At 52.4% G+C, this 16,227-nt stretch overlaps 1 protein-coding gene across 1 annotated transcript in view; it reads right to left on the reverse strand.

The window, feature by feature from the left end:
• The window catches only part of TEKT5 (tektin 5), a 38,346-nt gene extending 24,811 nt beyond the window's left edge, over nt 1-13,535 (reverse strand). The window contains exons 1-5 of the mRNA XM_049638231.1: nt 12,894-13,535; nt 10,142-10,225; nt 9,381-9,451; nt 6,753-6,896; nt 2,297-2,519 (exon numbers count right to left, since the gene is read on the reverse strand). Of these exons, the coding sequence (XP_049494188.1) occupies nt 2,297-2,519; nt 6,753-6,896; nt 9,381-9,451; nt 10,142-10,225; nt 12,894-13,469 (1,098 nt within the window). The 5' untranslated portion in view covers nt 13,470-13,535. The remainder of the gene's footprint in view (nt 1-2,296; nt 2,520-6,752; nt 6,897-9,380; nt 9,452-10,141; nt 10,226-12,893) is intronic.
• Between the last annotated feature and the right edge of the window lie 2,692 nt (nt 13,536-16,227).

Raw genomic sequence — 16,227 nt, forward strand, 5'->3', positions numbered from 1 at the left:
AGGGAGGGAGGGAGGGAAGAAGGAAGGAAGGAGGGAGGGAGGAAGGAAGGAAGAAGGAGGAAGGAAGGAAGGAAGGAAGGAAGAAGGGAGGAGGGAGGGAGGAAGGAAGGAAAGAAGGGAGAAAGGAGGGAGGGAGGAAGGAAGGAAGAAAGAAGGAAGGAAGGAAGGAAGGAAGGAAGGAAGGAGGGAGGGAGGGAGAAGGGAGGGAGGAAGGAAGGAGAGAGAAAGAAAATTGAAATTAAAAGCATTATTCATGGATCATTCTTTTAAAAAAACAACAGAAAATTCAACCTCGTAGATTCCTCTCCTTCATCACACAAAGATTGAAGGGGTGTCTACTATATGCTGAGAGGTACACTAAGCAGGGGGGCTCCCTTGCTGAAACGGGGGCGATGCCCTGAAGAGACGCAGACAAACAAGTGAACCAACCAATACAGGAAAATCACAGCCATTGACACAGCGCTTACTATGTTCCAAGCACCGGTTCAGCGGGTTTATATAATCCTTCTGGCAGCTCGGAGGTCAGAACCATCATCATCTCTATTCTACAGAGAAGGAAACTGAGACACAGAGAGGTTAAGGAACCTGTCCAGGATTGCAGAGATGGTGAAGCCAGGATTCACACCCAGGCATTCCATGCTTCTAACCCCACACTGTGGGCTGGAAGGAGCGATGATAAACTACATAAAATGCCGTTTGTAGTCAGCAAGCTACAACCTGTGGGCCACATCCGGCCCGCTGCCTACTTTTGTAAATAAAGTTTTATTGGAACGCGGCCGTGCTCGTTTGTGTACCTACTGTCTGGGGCCCATCTACATGAACAGAACTGAGTCTGTGACAGAAACTGTACGGTCTGCAGAGCTGAAAATAGAATCGGGCCCTTAACAGAAAAAGTTCCTCAACCCTGTTCTGGAAAGATTAACAGAAAAATGTCCAGTAAAGAGGGGAGGGAAGGCATAGACGTCAACTCTGTCTTCTGAAGATATCTCACATCTCTCCCCTCCCCCACCCGTCTGAGGCTCCCACCCTGGCACAGGCAGCCATCCCCTCGCCCCGGACGCCTTCCAGAGCCTCTTAACCATTTCCCCGTGGGCACTCTTCTCCTCTGCAGCCCTTTTTCCATCCAGGAAGGAAAGAGATCCACCTGGGGATAAGATTGGAGCCCAGTGCCTTTTGCTTAAAACCCTTCGAAGGCTCGCTACTGTTCTCAGAGCAAAATCCAGACCCCTCACCAGGACCTGCCAGGACCGTATCACCCGAGCCTGCTCCCAAGTTCATCCTCCACGCGTCCTTTGTACTCCTTGCCGCTCTTGAAAATGAATAATCTTCCCAACATCCCTTGGCTGCCTAACTCCCTAGTGACCTGCTCTTGATGAAACTGTCACCTGCTACCAGAGCTATAGGGTGGTGTATGTGGAGGGCTCACACCGCCCAGCAATTTCCATTGAACCTTGCCTGCAGGCCCCTCACTGCCCCCCAAATATACATACAACGTACCTTTGTGGCTATAACTATTTCATGAATGCAGGTTCAAGGCTAGTCCCCTGCCCTCCCCCCCACCCCACCACACCCTGCAATCGGTCATCCCTAAGTCCTTCCTGTGTGCACATGTCACACCGCTCTCTTCCAGAACGCAAGCGCCAGGGGGATCAGGGCATTGTTTGCATGGCCCCTCCTTTCATTCCTAGCCAGCGACCAGCACGCATCTGGCTCCCCAGGAGGCTCACTGAGTGTGTGCAGAGCAGGGAGCATAAAATCCATGCAGAGAGGACCCCCCCCCAGAGGTGAGGGGCGGCCTGTTGCATTCGCACAGGAGCAGTGGAGAGGGCAGTACGGGGGAAGCAGGAAGACAGTGACATTAGCCCATCCTTCACCCCTGACGCTGGGGAAGCCTTTGAAGGTAAAAGGTTACATTTGCAAAGATGCTGATGTGGGTGGAGATCTGCTCGGGCCCATTTTCTGGGCCTCTGATAACTGCACCCACTCTCACCGGTCACGTTCAGCTGCAAGGCCCCGAGATGGAGTGAAGGACCCCAGGGGCCGTCAGCAGCTTCTTGGGTGCCGTGGTGACAGCCGGGCCAAGCTCATCACTAGGGGCACAAGGAAAAGATTTATCCCAGATGCTCGAATCCCCCCCTGGGATGCTCAGAGACCCTCACCTTTACTGGTGGACAAGTTGGTCGACCCGGGATGGTGGGACGGGGCAGGAGGGCAGGTTGGCCAGATGCTGCTGCCGCCCTCGGGAGGAGATGAGGATCCGGAAGCGTGGACGGTGGCCCTGGGGCATCTTGCTTACCTTAGCCAGCTGTGTCTGGAGCTTATTCTTCACGTCTGTCACCTCGGAGATGCGGGCGCTGAAGGCCAGGTTGGTGTCAGTAAACTGCTTCCACATCTGGTCTGACAAGGTCTCCAAGAGGTTCTCAGCCTCCTCCCGCAGCCAGATGGAGTTGGCCCGCATGTTCTGTGAGTGCCTGATGTTGTCGTTACTGAACTTGGCCCAGGTCTCGGGCACGGAGACCCTGCAGGAGGCACAAAGACGAACTGAACACAGGAGAGGAATCAGGGGGCTGAAGACAGGCCTTGGGGAACCCCCGATCTGGAGAGTCTCACCTTAGGCACCCCTGACATCTGGGTCGGGACCATTCTCTGTTGGGGGAGGTTCACCCTGAGCCCCCCTCTACCCACTAGATGCCAGCAGTAGCTCCCCTCCAGTCGCGACAACTAAAAATGGCTCCAGACATTGCCAAGTGCCCCTTGGGGGAGGGGACAACTGTCCCCTAGCCCCGGTTGAGAACCACAGGGCTAATCCAAACCCCCTACTTCACAGAGGAGGCAGCTACAGCCTAGCAAGAGCGGATCTCCCAAAGGGCACTTGGTGCCTTATCACAGAGCCGAGATTCCTTCGAGAAGCTCCTTGTCAACTACCCTCCCTGAAGTCACAGACACAGGCCGTGAAGCAGGCCTCGGGGGTACATGCTGGCTGCAGGGCTGCTTCCGTTCCGCATCGATCACTGCACAGACTCATTCATTTGACCAGAGTTCTCTGAATGCCCACTACATGCCGTGCATCGTTCTAGGCACTTGGGAGAGAACCATACACAAGAACATCAACCTCCCTGTCCTCAGGGCGCGAAGTTGCCAGTAGAGGAAGACGGACATTCAATAAAGATCTGTACACACGGAAGGACTGTAGACAGAGAGGGACTGATGGAGGTGGTCATTACGTGCCTGTCAGTGTCATAAAAGGAAATAAAAAGGACGCTCAGAGGGCATTGAGGTGCCCTTGGATGAGTAAGCTCACGAAACCGTCACCACCAAAGTCGGGAAGGGCAAGGGGAGAGGGCGAGGAAGGGATTGGGGAGCCCTGGAGGAGCACACACCCTGGCGGGAGAGGGGTGCTGGAAGAATAAACCCCCAACATCCTTCTCTCCCTGCCCTCGGCCTCCCGCTGGTGCCCCCACTACTGGTCGAGCCCGAGTGGGAACCCCATGGAAACGCGGTCTGCAGCAGGCAGTCTCCACTGTGGGACCGCCCGCAGGGCGGCTGAAGGATGGATCTCAACGCAGTCCCGGAAGGCTTCTCAGAGGCAGTGAAGCCTAAGCGATTCAGTTTCGACGACAGAAGGTGCTTCCTGCCTGCGTATGGAAATCCTTGCAACATACAACCAATGTGTTGCATGGGGGTCCTCTCTGGGAAGCCCATGAGAAGGAGGGACACGCATTTCTCTGAGCGGGCTCCAGGTCTGGGGTCAACCAGACTTGGTACCTTTTTTTTTTTTAATGTTTATTCATCTTTGAGAGAGAGAGACACAGAGCTCGAGTGGGGGAGGGGCAGAGAGAGAGAGGGAGACTCAGAAGCCAAAGCAGGCTCCAGGCTCCGAGCAGTCAGCACAGAGCCGGACGTGGGGCTTGAACCCAGGAATCGTGAGATCATGACCTGAGCTGAAGTCGCACGCTTAACCCACTGAGCCACCCAGGCGCCTCCACTAGGTACATTTGTAAGGTCTTTTCTATCTGGGAAGCCTCCAGTTCTTAAATAAGTCATCTTTATTTTCAGGCAGTAGAGAAAAAAGAGACTCAATTTTCTGAAATAGGAGTCTCTTTTCAGACATTTTTTTTAATAAACATTTTTTTTTTCATCGTTTTTTATTTATTTTTGGGACAGAGAGAGACAGAGCATGAACGGGGGAGGGGCAGAGAGAGAGGGAGACACAGAATCGGAAACAGGCTCCAGGCTCCGAGCCATCAGCCCAGAGCCTTATGCGGGGCTCGAACTCACGGACCGCGAGATCGTGACCTGGCTGAAGTCGGACGCTTAACCGACTGCGCCATCCAGGCGCCCCTTTTCAGACATTTTAAAGCACGCTTAGATTGCATGGTGAAGAGAAATTAAAAAACAAACATATAATATGTGATTGTCTTGTCTGTCTTTTGCAGGAGTTAAAAATCAAGCCATAAAGGAGGTCTAAGCCCTCTGGAGATGGGAGAGGGTGCTGTGTCTGATCCTGACCTTTCATCCAACAAAGACTTGAGGCTCAGAGAGGTAAAGTGCCTTTGCCAAGGTCACGGAGCTACTCACCAACAGTCCAGGAAGAGGGAGGCATCAGGGACAGCAGAAAGAGACTGCAGATTAACTCTGTCTCCTGCTGCTGAATGGGGCACTGTTCAAGGTCAGGAGCAGCAACCTCTAAGCCCTTGCCCTCCCCTGGAGCAGACAGCTGTGCTTCTGAGAGAAAATAACCAAATAACCTGCTCAATCACACTCTCCCTGGGGGGGGGGGGGGGGGGGGGGGGGATGTGCCAGAGGCAGCTTGTCGGCTGGTGTGCCTCTGCAGGGGGACGTGGTTTCTGGAGTCTGTGTCCTCTAGATGCAGGAGGCAGGAAGGTGCCCAGGTAAAACACACAGGCTTGGTGCCCAAGGTGGGCTCAGATTATCGCTCCTCGACCTTTTGCCTAAAATCAAATGCAACGTGGGCTCAGACGGGTCCAGTCACTTCAACTCTCTGAGCCTTAGCTTCCTCATTGTAAAAAGGGGATAATAATGGTGCCTACCGCCCCCCCCCGCCCCCGCCCCCGCCCCGGGGTTGTTGAACGACTAAATGTGAAACCCCTATCTTGGCCACCGGCAACAGCAAGCCCTTGATAAGTGTTTATCGTTCACAAGATGCTGTTTGTAAAGTGCAGTGCCCAGCAGGCTCCGAGTCCCGGCCGTGAGCTTTCAGGAAGGCATCCATTTGGGAAGGGAATCGTCCAGACTCCAGCTGTGGCTGAGGGGGCCGAGGCCCCTGAAGTCCTGCTCGCATGGCCGGCCAGCCCCACAGGGGAGTCGAGTCGCCTTGTCAGGAAGAGGAGGAGGGTCCCCAGAAGCTGCTACTGCCGGCAACCCCAAAGGGTCATTTCAACCCTTGGGTATTTCCTAAGGTCCAGGAGGTGGCCCCGGGCTCCAGCCAAGGAGATGACCAAGAAATTCCTCTCCTTTCTTCCCTCCCTCCCTTTCCCCTTCCATTCATTCAACAGTTACTGCACACCTACTAAGTGCCAAGCACAATTTTATGTGCTAGAAGTTTTTCACTGTTTTTTTTTTTTTGTTTTTTTTTTTTTTTTAAGAGACCAAAATAGTGGCACCTGGGTGGCTCAGGTGGTTAAGCATCCGACTCTTGATTTCGGCTCAAGTCATGATCTCATGGTTTGGTTCATGAGATCGAGCCCCGAATAGGGATTCCCTCTCTCCCTCTCTCTGCCCTTCCCCCACTCCACACATGCACTCTCTGGTGCGCGCCCTCTCTCAAAATAAATAAACTTAAAAAAAAAAATGAAACCAAGATAGATACCACCCCCCCCCACCTGTACCCAGAGCACCTCTCTGTCCAGCCATCATGACCCTGACCTTGGACTGCCAATCGGGAAAGCAGGCCCTAGTTCTGCATGAAATTCCATCAACAGTGACATGCCCATGACGTTGTCAGACACACAGAGGCACCTAGCTCAGAGCTGCTGTGACAAGTAAATGGGGTCACGCAGCAAGCACTCAATAAATATTAGCTGCTCTCACTCCCCCACACCAGACTCTGTGCTCTGCGCTCCCCACACCCACCTTTTTATTCTCATAGCAACTCTGGGAGGTGGGCACTGTTTTTATTCCAGTATAGATGAGGAGATCGGAGCCCAGAGAGATTAAGTACTTTGCCCCAAGCACTAGTGGGGAGGCTGAATCTGAAGCCAGGCATCCACCGGAGGGCATCAGTTACTCTCCCAGCTGAGCTTGAATGCCTCCTCCTTCTGGTTACACCCGTTCTGTTTCAGAATTTGTTTGGTGGAATTGCCAGTCAGGGTGCCCGGCACGCCCTGGCCCAACGGCAGTGGCTGTGGGACCCTCACTAAGCCAATCCCTTGTACCCTCTTGCTGGGATTTGAATCTTGGGTAAAAGGGGGCAACAACAAAGAGACAGTAGTGCTCTGACAACATAGCTGATGAGCTCTCACTTCCTGGCTCGTTCAAGCTGCCAGGACCTTCCCTTCCAGCCTTCTCCTGGAGTCTGTGGCTCCCCCACAGCCTTCCAGTAAATTCCATCTTGTCTGAAGTTAGCCAGATTTGGATTCTGTGGCTTGCAACTGAGGATCCCCACTCAACCACTTTGCCTCTTACTTTACTGGTGCACAATGACCTTTTGTGGTTCTTGGCAGGAGCAGACCCAGAAGCCCTCAGTTCCACCAAGCTTGGCCAGAGAGGGGGACCAAGAACCCAGGACTTACGTGCCATCGACTTTCTCCATGCCGTGGAAGAAAGTGATGCAGTCTGACGTGTTCCTCAGGTTATAGCACTTCTCATCGATAAACTGGGCCGAGCTTTTGTCCTCAAGGTCCCTCTCTAAAGCGTGCTGAGCATCTCGGTTATCCCTGTGGGGGGCAAGGATTTGTCCGTAAACTGTGCACTTGCCCAGAGTCCCTCACGCGAGATCAGCCAGGAGGGTGGTGCAGAGCCACTGGTGAAAGCCAAGTCTCTGGACTCCCAGGAGGGTGCTTGATCTACCCTCAATGGCTTCTCCGCCTTTTTCCCACCTTAATGCCCCCACCGCATACCCAGCGCCTCCCTGTACTTCTTCCTTCGCCCCAATCCAAGCAGATCCGTTGTCATTTAGAACAGGGATGGGCAAACATTTACTGTAAAGGGCCAAATACTAAATATTTTAGGCTTCGTGGGTCGTATGGTCTCCGTTGCAACTACTCAACTATGCAGGAAAACAGTCTTAGGTCATAGGTAAATGAATGGGCGTGGCTGTGCCCCAATAAAACTTTACAGAAACAGGCTACGGGCCAGATTTGGCCCTCCCAGCTGTACTTTGCTGACCTGACTTACAAGATACGAATTCACACTTTGGAAAAAGCCTGGTGTCAATTTAAATCACTTTGCAGATCATTGTGTCTGACCTTCTGCCAGGCACAGAGGGAAAAGACATGATTAAGACCCAGTCCCTACCTTCAAGGTGCTCACAGATTTGTGTAAATTCAGTACAAATGAACAAAGAATGAGAAGGACAACAGTAAAGGTTTGAAAAGGGTACAAAGTAACACAGAGAAGGAAGCCACCAACTCAGGGTGAGGAAGTTTCTGAGTTGGGTTTCCTAACAACAGCAGACAGGTGAACCGAGTTGGGTTGAGGGGATGAGAATTCCAAGCTCAGGGCACCACGTGTGTAAAAAGCAAAAAAAGGTAGAGACATCCAGGTGTTTGGAGACCTGTAACCAGCGTATGAAGGCTGGCAGAATCAGGGACAGGGCGGAGTCAAGGATTTGTGCCGCACCAGGAGCTAGGTGGAGTCAGGAACTAACTGGACAGTCAAAAAAGGGTGGAATCTAGAAACTGGGAAGAAGTCAGGGATTGGGCCGAGTTGATGACTAGGTGCAGCCAGGGATTGGGCAACCAGGGATGGGCGGAGTCAGGGTCTGGGTTGAGTCCGTGGTGGGTGGAGCCAAGGAGTGGACAGTCAGGTATAGGTGGAATCGGAGAGTGGGTGGAGTCAGGGGCTGGGCGGAGCCAGGGACAGAGCAGAGGTGAGGAGAGGACGGTTGGCAGGTTGGCAGGCCGAGTACTTGCACCTGCAGGTTAGTATCTTGGCCAAGAAGCTTAGATTTAAAGGCCACCGTGTGCTCAGAGCCTGGAGCCTGCTTCCGAATCTGTGTCTCCCTCTCTCTCTCTCTGCCCTTCCCCTCACGTGCGCTGTCTCTCTCTCAACAAAAATAAACATTACATAAAAAATTTAATGAAAATAAATAAATAAAATACAAGTATGTAAATGTTTTTTTTAAGCAAATTAATTTACAGACAAACATGTGGCAAACGATAGTGGAACATGGGAGTGGAAATGTCAGAAATCAGGACCCAGGCAAACAAATGACAGAACTCAACTCTGCTTTCGTCCACCCACCTGTGCCTGCAGCCACTGCTGTATTTGCATATCGTTTCGGACCCCACCACCTCTGACGGCGGCCCTGACCGCACCCTTAGGTCACCGCCCCGGGTGCTCTCTTATCCCCGGTGACTGTCTCCTGTCACAGCAAGCCAGAGCAGCAAGCCCCCAGGGCTCATGTGCAAGCTGCCCGGCACCCCTCAGCATCCCAGCCAGGCTACCCACATGCCCCACGCAGCTGGAGGGGAGGCTCGGGCTAGGCGGCCAGCCCACCTCTTGCTCTCAGTGTCTGAGTAAATGACAAGGAGAAACCAGCAGAGCAGCATGGGCTGTTAAGGGTTAAAGGCAGTGCCCAGCTCCTGTGTCAGGAGTCAGGAGGGAAGGCTGCCTCCAGGGGACCCAGGGGCCAAGGGCTCAGCTATGGGCCCCAAGCCCTGTAAAACTCGGGCCTCCTTTTAATTAAGAGGGGAGCCTCCTGGCCTGTCAGGATACTGGCTATGTCATCTTCCAGGAACAAAAAGCCGATTTCTTTTGAAGACTCCTGGCTCCAGGCGTCCACCAGATCCCTTCCAGAGATGCCCTGGCCACTCACCTTGGTGCCTGATGCCACGCTGCTCTGCCATTTCCCACAGTTCAGAACTCACACGCAGAAGCCACAGGCTAAGAGGGGCCTCTGGGAGGCCGTTTCTTTTGTCATGACCCCAAGGGCAAAATCAGAGTGACCAGGCGGGGCACAGCTGCCCACTAAAATTAGCCACGGGGAGGGGGGCGGGGCAGGCATTTACAGCCCCGAAATTGGCAAATGCTGCGAATCCGAATTTTACTTTCTTTCCCAGAGAGCCTGTTGTCGAACTCTCACCAGCACACGCTGGCCCAAAGAAACACCCAGACACTGAGAGCCCGGCCGCTTGCCCTCCGAAGCCCGGGGAGACCCAAAATAGATTCCAAGAAGGGAGAGAGAAGGCAGGTCTTACCGCATCTGGATATCAATTCTTTGAGCTAGTTTTCTCATGTGCTCTTGGCAACATTTTAGCAAATCCACTTCCTGCAATGAAAAATGTCAAAAAGAACAGCGCCCTTGAGAAGGTCAGGGCGCTCTGCCTCCCCCCACCCCCAGTGGCCCCACCCTCCTACTCCTCACTGCCCACCTTTGACCCCACAGGTAAAAGTTCAGGGTGGGATCCATTTCCTGCCTCATCGTAAGCACGTGATCCCTGGACCAGCCAGCTAAGGGTCAGCTGTGGAGGCTCCACATTCTTTAACTTACTTGCTTCCCTTGTTATATAATTCCAGATTAAAAGAAAATTTAGCACCTGCTATGTGCCAAATGCTCATCGCTAGGTTACTTTATCATTAAGTTAAATAATGCATATGATATGGTACAGCGTGTGGCAAATAGTGGCTCAGGAAACGCTGGCTTTTTTAAAAAATTTAAATCCAAGTTAGTTAACATATGGCGTAATCATGGTTTCAACAAACGCTAGCTTTTATTATTGTTATTTATTGGTATTATTATCATGATGCCCATTTGGCAGGGTCCAATGGTCTCATTTCTCCCTGTTCTACCCCCCCATCCCCTGCAACCTCGGCCCCCACCAAAGCTTTCTGAGCCCTGACTTTGCTTGGGGTGACATGTGACTTCTGCTCCTGACAGGCAGATCAGAGACCTCTCTGACCAGCAGGGGGCCCCCTCCTCCCCCCGGGGGGTGCTGGGCAGACCCAGGAGGCACCTTACCTGGATAAGGTTTTTCTCCACATTGTCGTGGACCAAGTCAATCCCTATCCTTTTCTCTCGGTGGTACAGACACTCCAGGGCCACCTGTAGGGGGCAGCAGGAAATAGTGTTTTCCCCGCACCTGTATATAGACCCTGAACGGAGGTGACTCACAAATACATTTGCCATGATCTGTCTTATCCCCGGGAAACCTGGATGCTTCATCACTGTGCATGTGGGTATGCTTCCTGCATGGCTGTGCGCGTGGGTAAGCTTCCACACCCCCCACTTCTCTCTTGGTGGGGACGTGAGATGCCATGACTGAGGATGGGTATGATACTGCTGCATCTCTCACAGATTAGCTGTTTGGGTGAAGTCAGCTCGACAAATGTAAAGCCCTAAAAATACGGTCGATCGGTATTACCTACGCATATACGTGAAAACCCCTTTGTGAAGATCTGTCGGTGGGGGGAGAGCTTTGGAAAGCGATCAGGCCCAAGGGAGACACAGGCAATCCTGTCTCACAGCCGCACACCTGGAGGCTCATGTCGTGGGGACAAGGGCAGAGAGGAACAGAAGACGGGCCTCCGAAGGGGCTGCTCAAGGGAGCTTCCGCAACAGGGGGCTGAGAAAGGGTGGTGATTGGGCTGCCGGCCTGTGATGTCACAAAGAGTAGCAGAAGTGTGAAGGAAGCAGACGAGCACCGCATCTTGGTGCTGGGTGGCAAACACACCTGGGAACTCTGAAAGGAGAGGGGTTCACTGATTTCACAAGGATTTATTGAGCCCCTCTTGATTGAACACCCGATCAAGGTGCTGGGGATACCACAATCAACCGATCAGATGGTCCCTGTCATAACAGAGAAGAGACAACACACACAAGTAAACACACACAGAGACACAATCCTGTGATTAGGGCTTGGATGAGAACAGTCAGGGTGATGTGAGTGTGTGGGAGGAACCGGTGGGGGGTTAGCCAGGAAGGACTTCTCTAAGGTGGTGACAGACCAAGACCTGAATTAGCAGCAGCAGCAGAGAAGAATGGAAACAATGTGCCCGGAAGAGGGAACAGCAGATGCAAAGGTCCTGAGGTAGGAGGGGAGCACACAAGAAGCCACTAGAACCGGAGACGTGGAGGCTAGTGCGGTGAGCACGGGCTGGGCTGCGCAGGCTCTAGAGTTGGTGACAGAGGGGGTTTTTGTGAGAGAGTGTGGAGATCCAGTTTAATATTTAAAATCGCCCCGCTGGCTGGAAAATGGGAGGGAGGGTAGGAGTGGGGAGGACAAGAAGGAGGCAGTCACCATTGTCCAGGGAGGTGGAACTGAAAGGTCTCGGGAACAGCAGAACATCATCCTATGTGACCGCAATTAGCCCCCAGGGCACGAGGCAGATAATGCCAGTTCCTTACCCAATGTCCACTCCAGGACCCAGTGAAAACCACTCACTTACCCAGACTCCTCTGCAGCCACGGAACCCATGAGAGTTCTGGCACATGGGCCAGACATGGAAACGCATGGTGCTTCCTTCCAGAAAACTCTCATTCCCTGACACGGTTGCACATTTGCTCTTTGCCCTACCCCTATCTTTCTGCCTCAGACGAGAACATCAAAATGCTCTTTGAAGCAGCAGCAAGCACTACGAGATATGAAATCTCCTTGCAGCAGGACAAAAGCCACATGCTAAGGACAGCAGAGCAGAAAGACGGGCACCTGGGCCCCTTCCGGCATCACGTGGAAGCTGCAGCAGCCCGCCTTGTTTCCCTCTAGAATTCTCATTATGGCCGAACAATAAATTCCTTCTTGGCCGAGCTGCAGGCAAGTACCCATTACATGAAACCAAAAGCAATCCCAACCGATCTGGGATACGGTTGGAGAACAAGAAGTGTCCAGAATGCCCACATTCAGGTATTTATTCGTCTAGTCAACAAACATTTACTGAGCATCTACTGTGCGCCATGCACTGTGCTATGTTGGGGAGACATTCAAAGCACTGGCCCAGACCACGGGCAATCAGCACAGACACTGTTCACTAAGGACCAGCACAGACACGCTGCCCGTCACAGCCGGGTATCAGTCTGGAACACACCGGTGACAAGGCAGACAGAAATCCCCGCCCAGGGAAAAAAACAATCAGTAAATATATGTGCGGGGCACCTGGGTGGCTCGGTCGGTTGAGCGTCCGACTTCGGCTCAGGTCATGATCTCACGGCTGGTGGGTTCGAGCCCTGCATTGGGCTCTGTGCTGACAGTTCAGAGCCTGGAGCCCGCTTCGGATTCTGTGTCTCCCTCTCTCTCTGTCCCTAACCCACTCACATTCTGTCTCTCCGTCTCTTAAACATAAATAAACATTAAAAAAATAGAAAAATAAATAAATAAGTATATCTGTAAGTTACAGAGGATGTTAGAAAGTGTTAAGGGCTTTGGAGAAAAACACGGCAGTTAGTTTAAGTATATCCTCTAAAGACCAGCACGTGCGTGCACACACACACACACACACACACACACACACACGCACACACACACCCGTGTGGAATGTCTCAATAAAACCTCTACAGTTCTGATGTAAGCCCAAGGAGCAAAGGAAATCCGGTTCAGTCTCAGGAACCCTGATTTGACTGGAATAATCCTGCGCCGTAGGAACTGATCACAGACGATCACGCAGCTGGAACCCACCTGCAAGGTGCCTGTTGCCTTGACCTTCACTCGGGAGGAGCACAAAGCCGGCGCTGGGTCTCAGCGGCGGCCTCGCCCCCCTCCCCCCTTACCCACACTCACCTGCAGCGGACAGTTGAGTTCCTCGGCCGCGCACTCCAGTCGCCTCTTGACCGTCTCCATGCTGTGGGTCTCGTTCAGAAGCCTCTCCAGCTCGTAGCCCAGCTCGGACTTCCAGAAGCCAATGTCCGACAGCCGCTGGCCCAGGTTCCGGCTGGTCCCCTCCTGCATCTGGCGCGTCAGCTCGTCCTTGTCCTGCATGAGCCTCATGGAGTCGCCCGTCAGCCGGCTGGCCCACAGCCGTGAGGCCTCGGCCCCTCGCATCTGCAGATCGTTGGACTTGTCCCAGTCGCGTGGGCTGTAGCGGCAGAAGAGCTCCGAGCGGAGCGCCGGCAGGATGGTGGGGGGCCTCAGGGGGCTGCGACACGTGGCTCTCTCGTCCACGCAGGTCTGGGCGTTGGAGACCTTGTAGAAGAGGCTGGGTCTCCATGACTTCAGGTAGCGGTAGCCAGGCAGGGAATAGGGCTGGTAACATTCCTGGGTCTCCGGGGCGGGCCCAGCGGGGGGCAGTGCCCTGAAGGCACAGGCTTTCTTGGGGCCACAGTAACTGGCGGTCTGAGAGGTTCCCAGAAACTCCATCCTCCCCCATCAGCTGCGCTTGGGCAAAACTCTGCAGGGCCACCGCACCACAGGAAGGGGAAGGCTCTTCCCTTAGGGATGGGCAGGACCTCTGTGACTCGGGACTGTTGTCATAAAGCCTGTGGGAGCGGGGCGTTGCTGGGACGCTTGCTCATTTCAGGCCAGCTGGGCCCGTATTGTCCCCATCAAAGCACATGCAAAAAAAAAAATGATAATAAAATAAAGTGAATTGAGTTTCTCAATCCACACAGAGGTGCAAAAATAGCCTTTGTCTATTTTTCCATAACAATCGAATGTGCCTGTCCCACCTAACTGCCTATGGGAGCAAACGTGATGTAATCCACTCTGGCAAAGTCTTAAGGGCTAAGGGCCAGTCTGGTCCAGGTGAGTCGTCTTCCTGTCCTCTTTGTCCCCAAGACAGCACCAAAGTGGTGCGTCCATGGCGTGGCATAGTACTCAGCAATAAAAAGGAACCTCAAATGTATTAAGCTAAGTGGAAACAGACTCAAAAGACCACGTCCTGTGTGATCCCGTGTAGATGGCATTCTGGAAGGACCGATGCATAGGGCCAGCAGACAGATCAGGGATTGCCAGGGGCTGGGGGAGGGGATAAGACTGACCACAAAGGATCAAAGGAGCGTGAGAAAACGAGAGGGTGGGGACAGCAGGTCGTGTTCTATACCTTGACTGTGGCGGGGGCTATAGTTCTATACCTTGACTGTGGCGGGGGCTATACAATTGTCAGTATTTGTCAAAGCCCACAGAGCTGTCCTCCGAAAAGGGTGACTTTTACTGTACATAAATTATACTTCAGCAAACCTTAACTTCATAAAGGGGGCTGGGGACGGATGGCAAGGCAGAGACCCTGTCTGCCCGGCTCCCCCCTAAGTCCCAGCACCCAGCACGCCGCTGCCTGAATGAATAGGCATCTAGAACCGAGAGGTTGTTGTGCCGGAGAGAGGCTTCACCCTTCTGTTCCACACCAATATTTTGATCCATCAAGAAACTTGCCCCCTTCCTCGGCTGGCGGGAGCGGCAATGAGAGGTCAAGGTACAGAACAAGAGGGGAGCTTGATTTGTGGGGGCCTCTTCCACTTCTGAAATGGGAAAGAAACTAACCTTCAAATAAATGGTCCTTGTCAGTGAAGTGTGACGGTCCATGGGAGGTTTCCCCGACTTGCCTAAAATCCCTACAGTTGATGGTGGCTAGGAGAGACCTAAGGCAGAGAGGAATAACATTAAGCAACTTCTGTACAGCTGACGCTTTACATATACTCATTTATTCTCCCCAGAGAACCTAGAAAGAAAGGCTTAACACCCACCCCTATCTTGTATGGTGGGCTCTCTACCCCCTCCATACTGACCATGCTTACTTTGCAGCAAGCTTTGTACGATCTTTAAGATGAACTCTCATGGGGCGCCTGGGTGGCTCAGTCGGTTAAGCGGCCGACTTCAGCTCAGGTCATGATCTCACGGCTCGTGAGTTCGAGCCCCGCGTCCGGGTCTGTGCTGACAGCTCGGAGCCTGGAGCCTGCTTTGGCTTCTGTGTCTCCCTCTCTCTCTGCCCCTCCCCTGGTTGCTCTCTGTCTCTCTCTCTGTCTCAAAAATAATAAACATTAAAAAAAAGAAGAAGAAGAGATACCCCACACAGGAAGGTCCTACACATTGAGGGCAGTCAAGAAACGGACCAAAAAGATTCAGGGTGTTTTGTGAGCACTAAACATTCATGTTCAAAAATAATAATGTGAGCAGTATCTACGATGGGTATAAAGCAAAATTTAGATTCTTCTCATCACCCCTCGCTACTTCCAGCTTTCCCAGATAGAACTACCATTATCAGTTTTTTCTATCTTTCCCGAGATCCACTATGCACGTACAAGCACACACACTCAGATTCTGGTTGAGTTGGGCTGGGGTGGGGCCAGAGATGCTGTGTTTCTTACAAGTTCCCAGCTGAGGCTGGTCCGGGGACCACACTTGGAGTAAGGAGGCTCTGAAGGAAGTTTTACAAGGGAAATGACCTTGTTTTCGTGTTCCTTGTCATTGTATCCCCCACGCTTAGTAAAATACCTGGAACGTAGTAGGTGCACGATTTGGGTTGGTTGAATGAATTTAGAAAAATGGATGGATGAGGGGGTGGATGGAGAGACGGACGGATGGATGGATGGATGAGCGAAAAGAACTTCAGAAGCCATTAAGCGAGAAAGAGAAATTGAGGACAGTTGGCCACAGCTCAAGTAAAAAGGAATGGTAAGCGTGATAACCCAGTCCTAAAGAGTCAGGGAACCAACTTCCAAAAATTTAGCTAGTGAAAATACTAATCAGGTCAAGGGTGGGGCAGTGGCGTTTTCAAGGTCCATCCATGTTGTAGCAGATATGAGTATTTTATTCCCTTTTTAAAAACACTTATTTATTTTTGAAAGAGAGAGAGAGAGCAGGGGAGGGGCAGAGAGAGAGAGAGAGGAGAGAGACTCCGAAGCAAGCTCAATGCTGTCAGCGCAGAGCCTGATGCAGGGCTCGAACTCACGAACCGTGAGACCATGACCTGAGCTGAAATCAAGAGTTGGACGCTTAACCGACTGAGCCACCCAGGTGCCCCTTTTATTACTTTTAAAAGCTGAATAACATTCCATGGTGTGGATGGGCCACTCTTGTTTACTCATTCATCTGTCGGTGGACATTTAGGTTGTTTCCACTTTTCAGGTATCATAAATAACGCTGTTGTGAACATATGCGTGCGATCCTCTTGACTATATAT

Source organism: Panthera uncia, chromosome E3 (genome assembly GCF_023721935.1).
Source record: "Panthera uncia isolate 11264 chromosome E3, Puncia_PCG_1.0, whole genome shotgun sequence".
NCBI classification, from domain to species: Eukaryota; Metazoa; Chordata; class Mammalia; order Carnivora; family Felidae; genus Panthera; species Panthera uncia.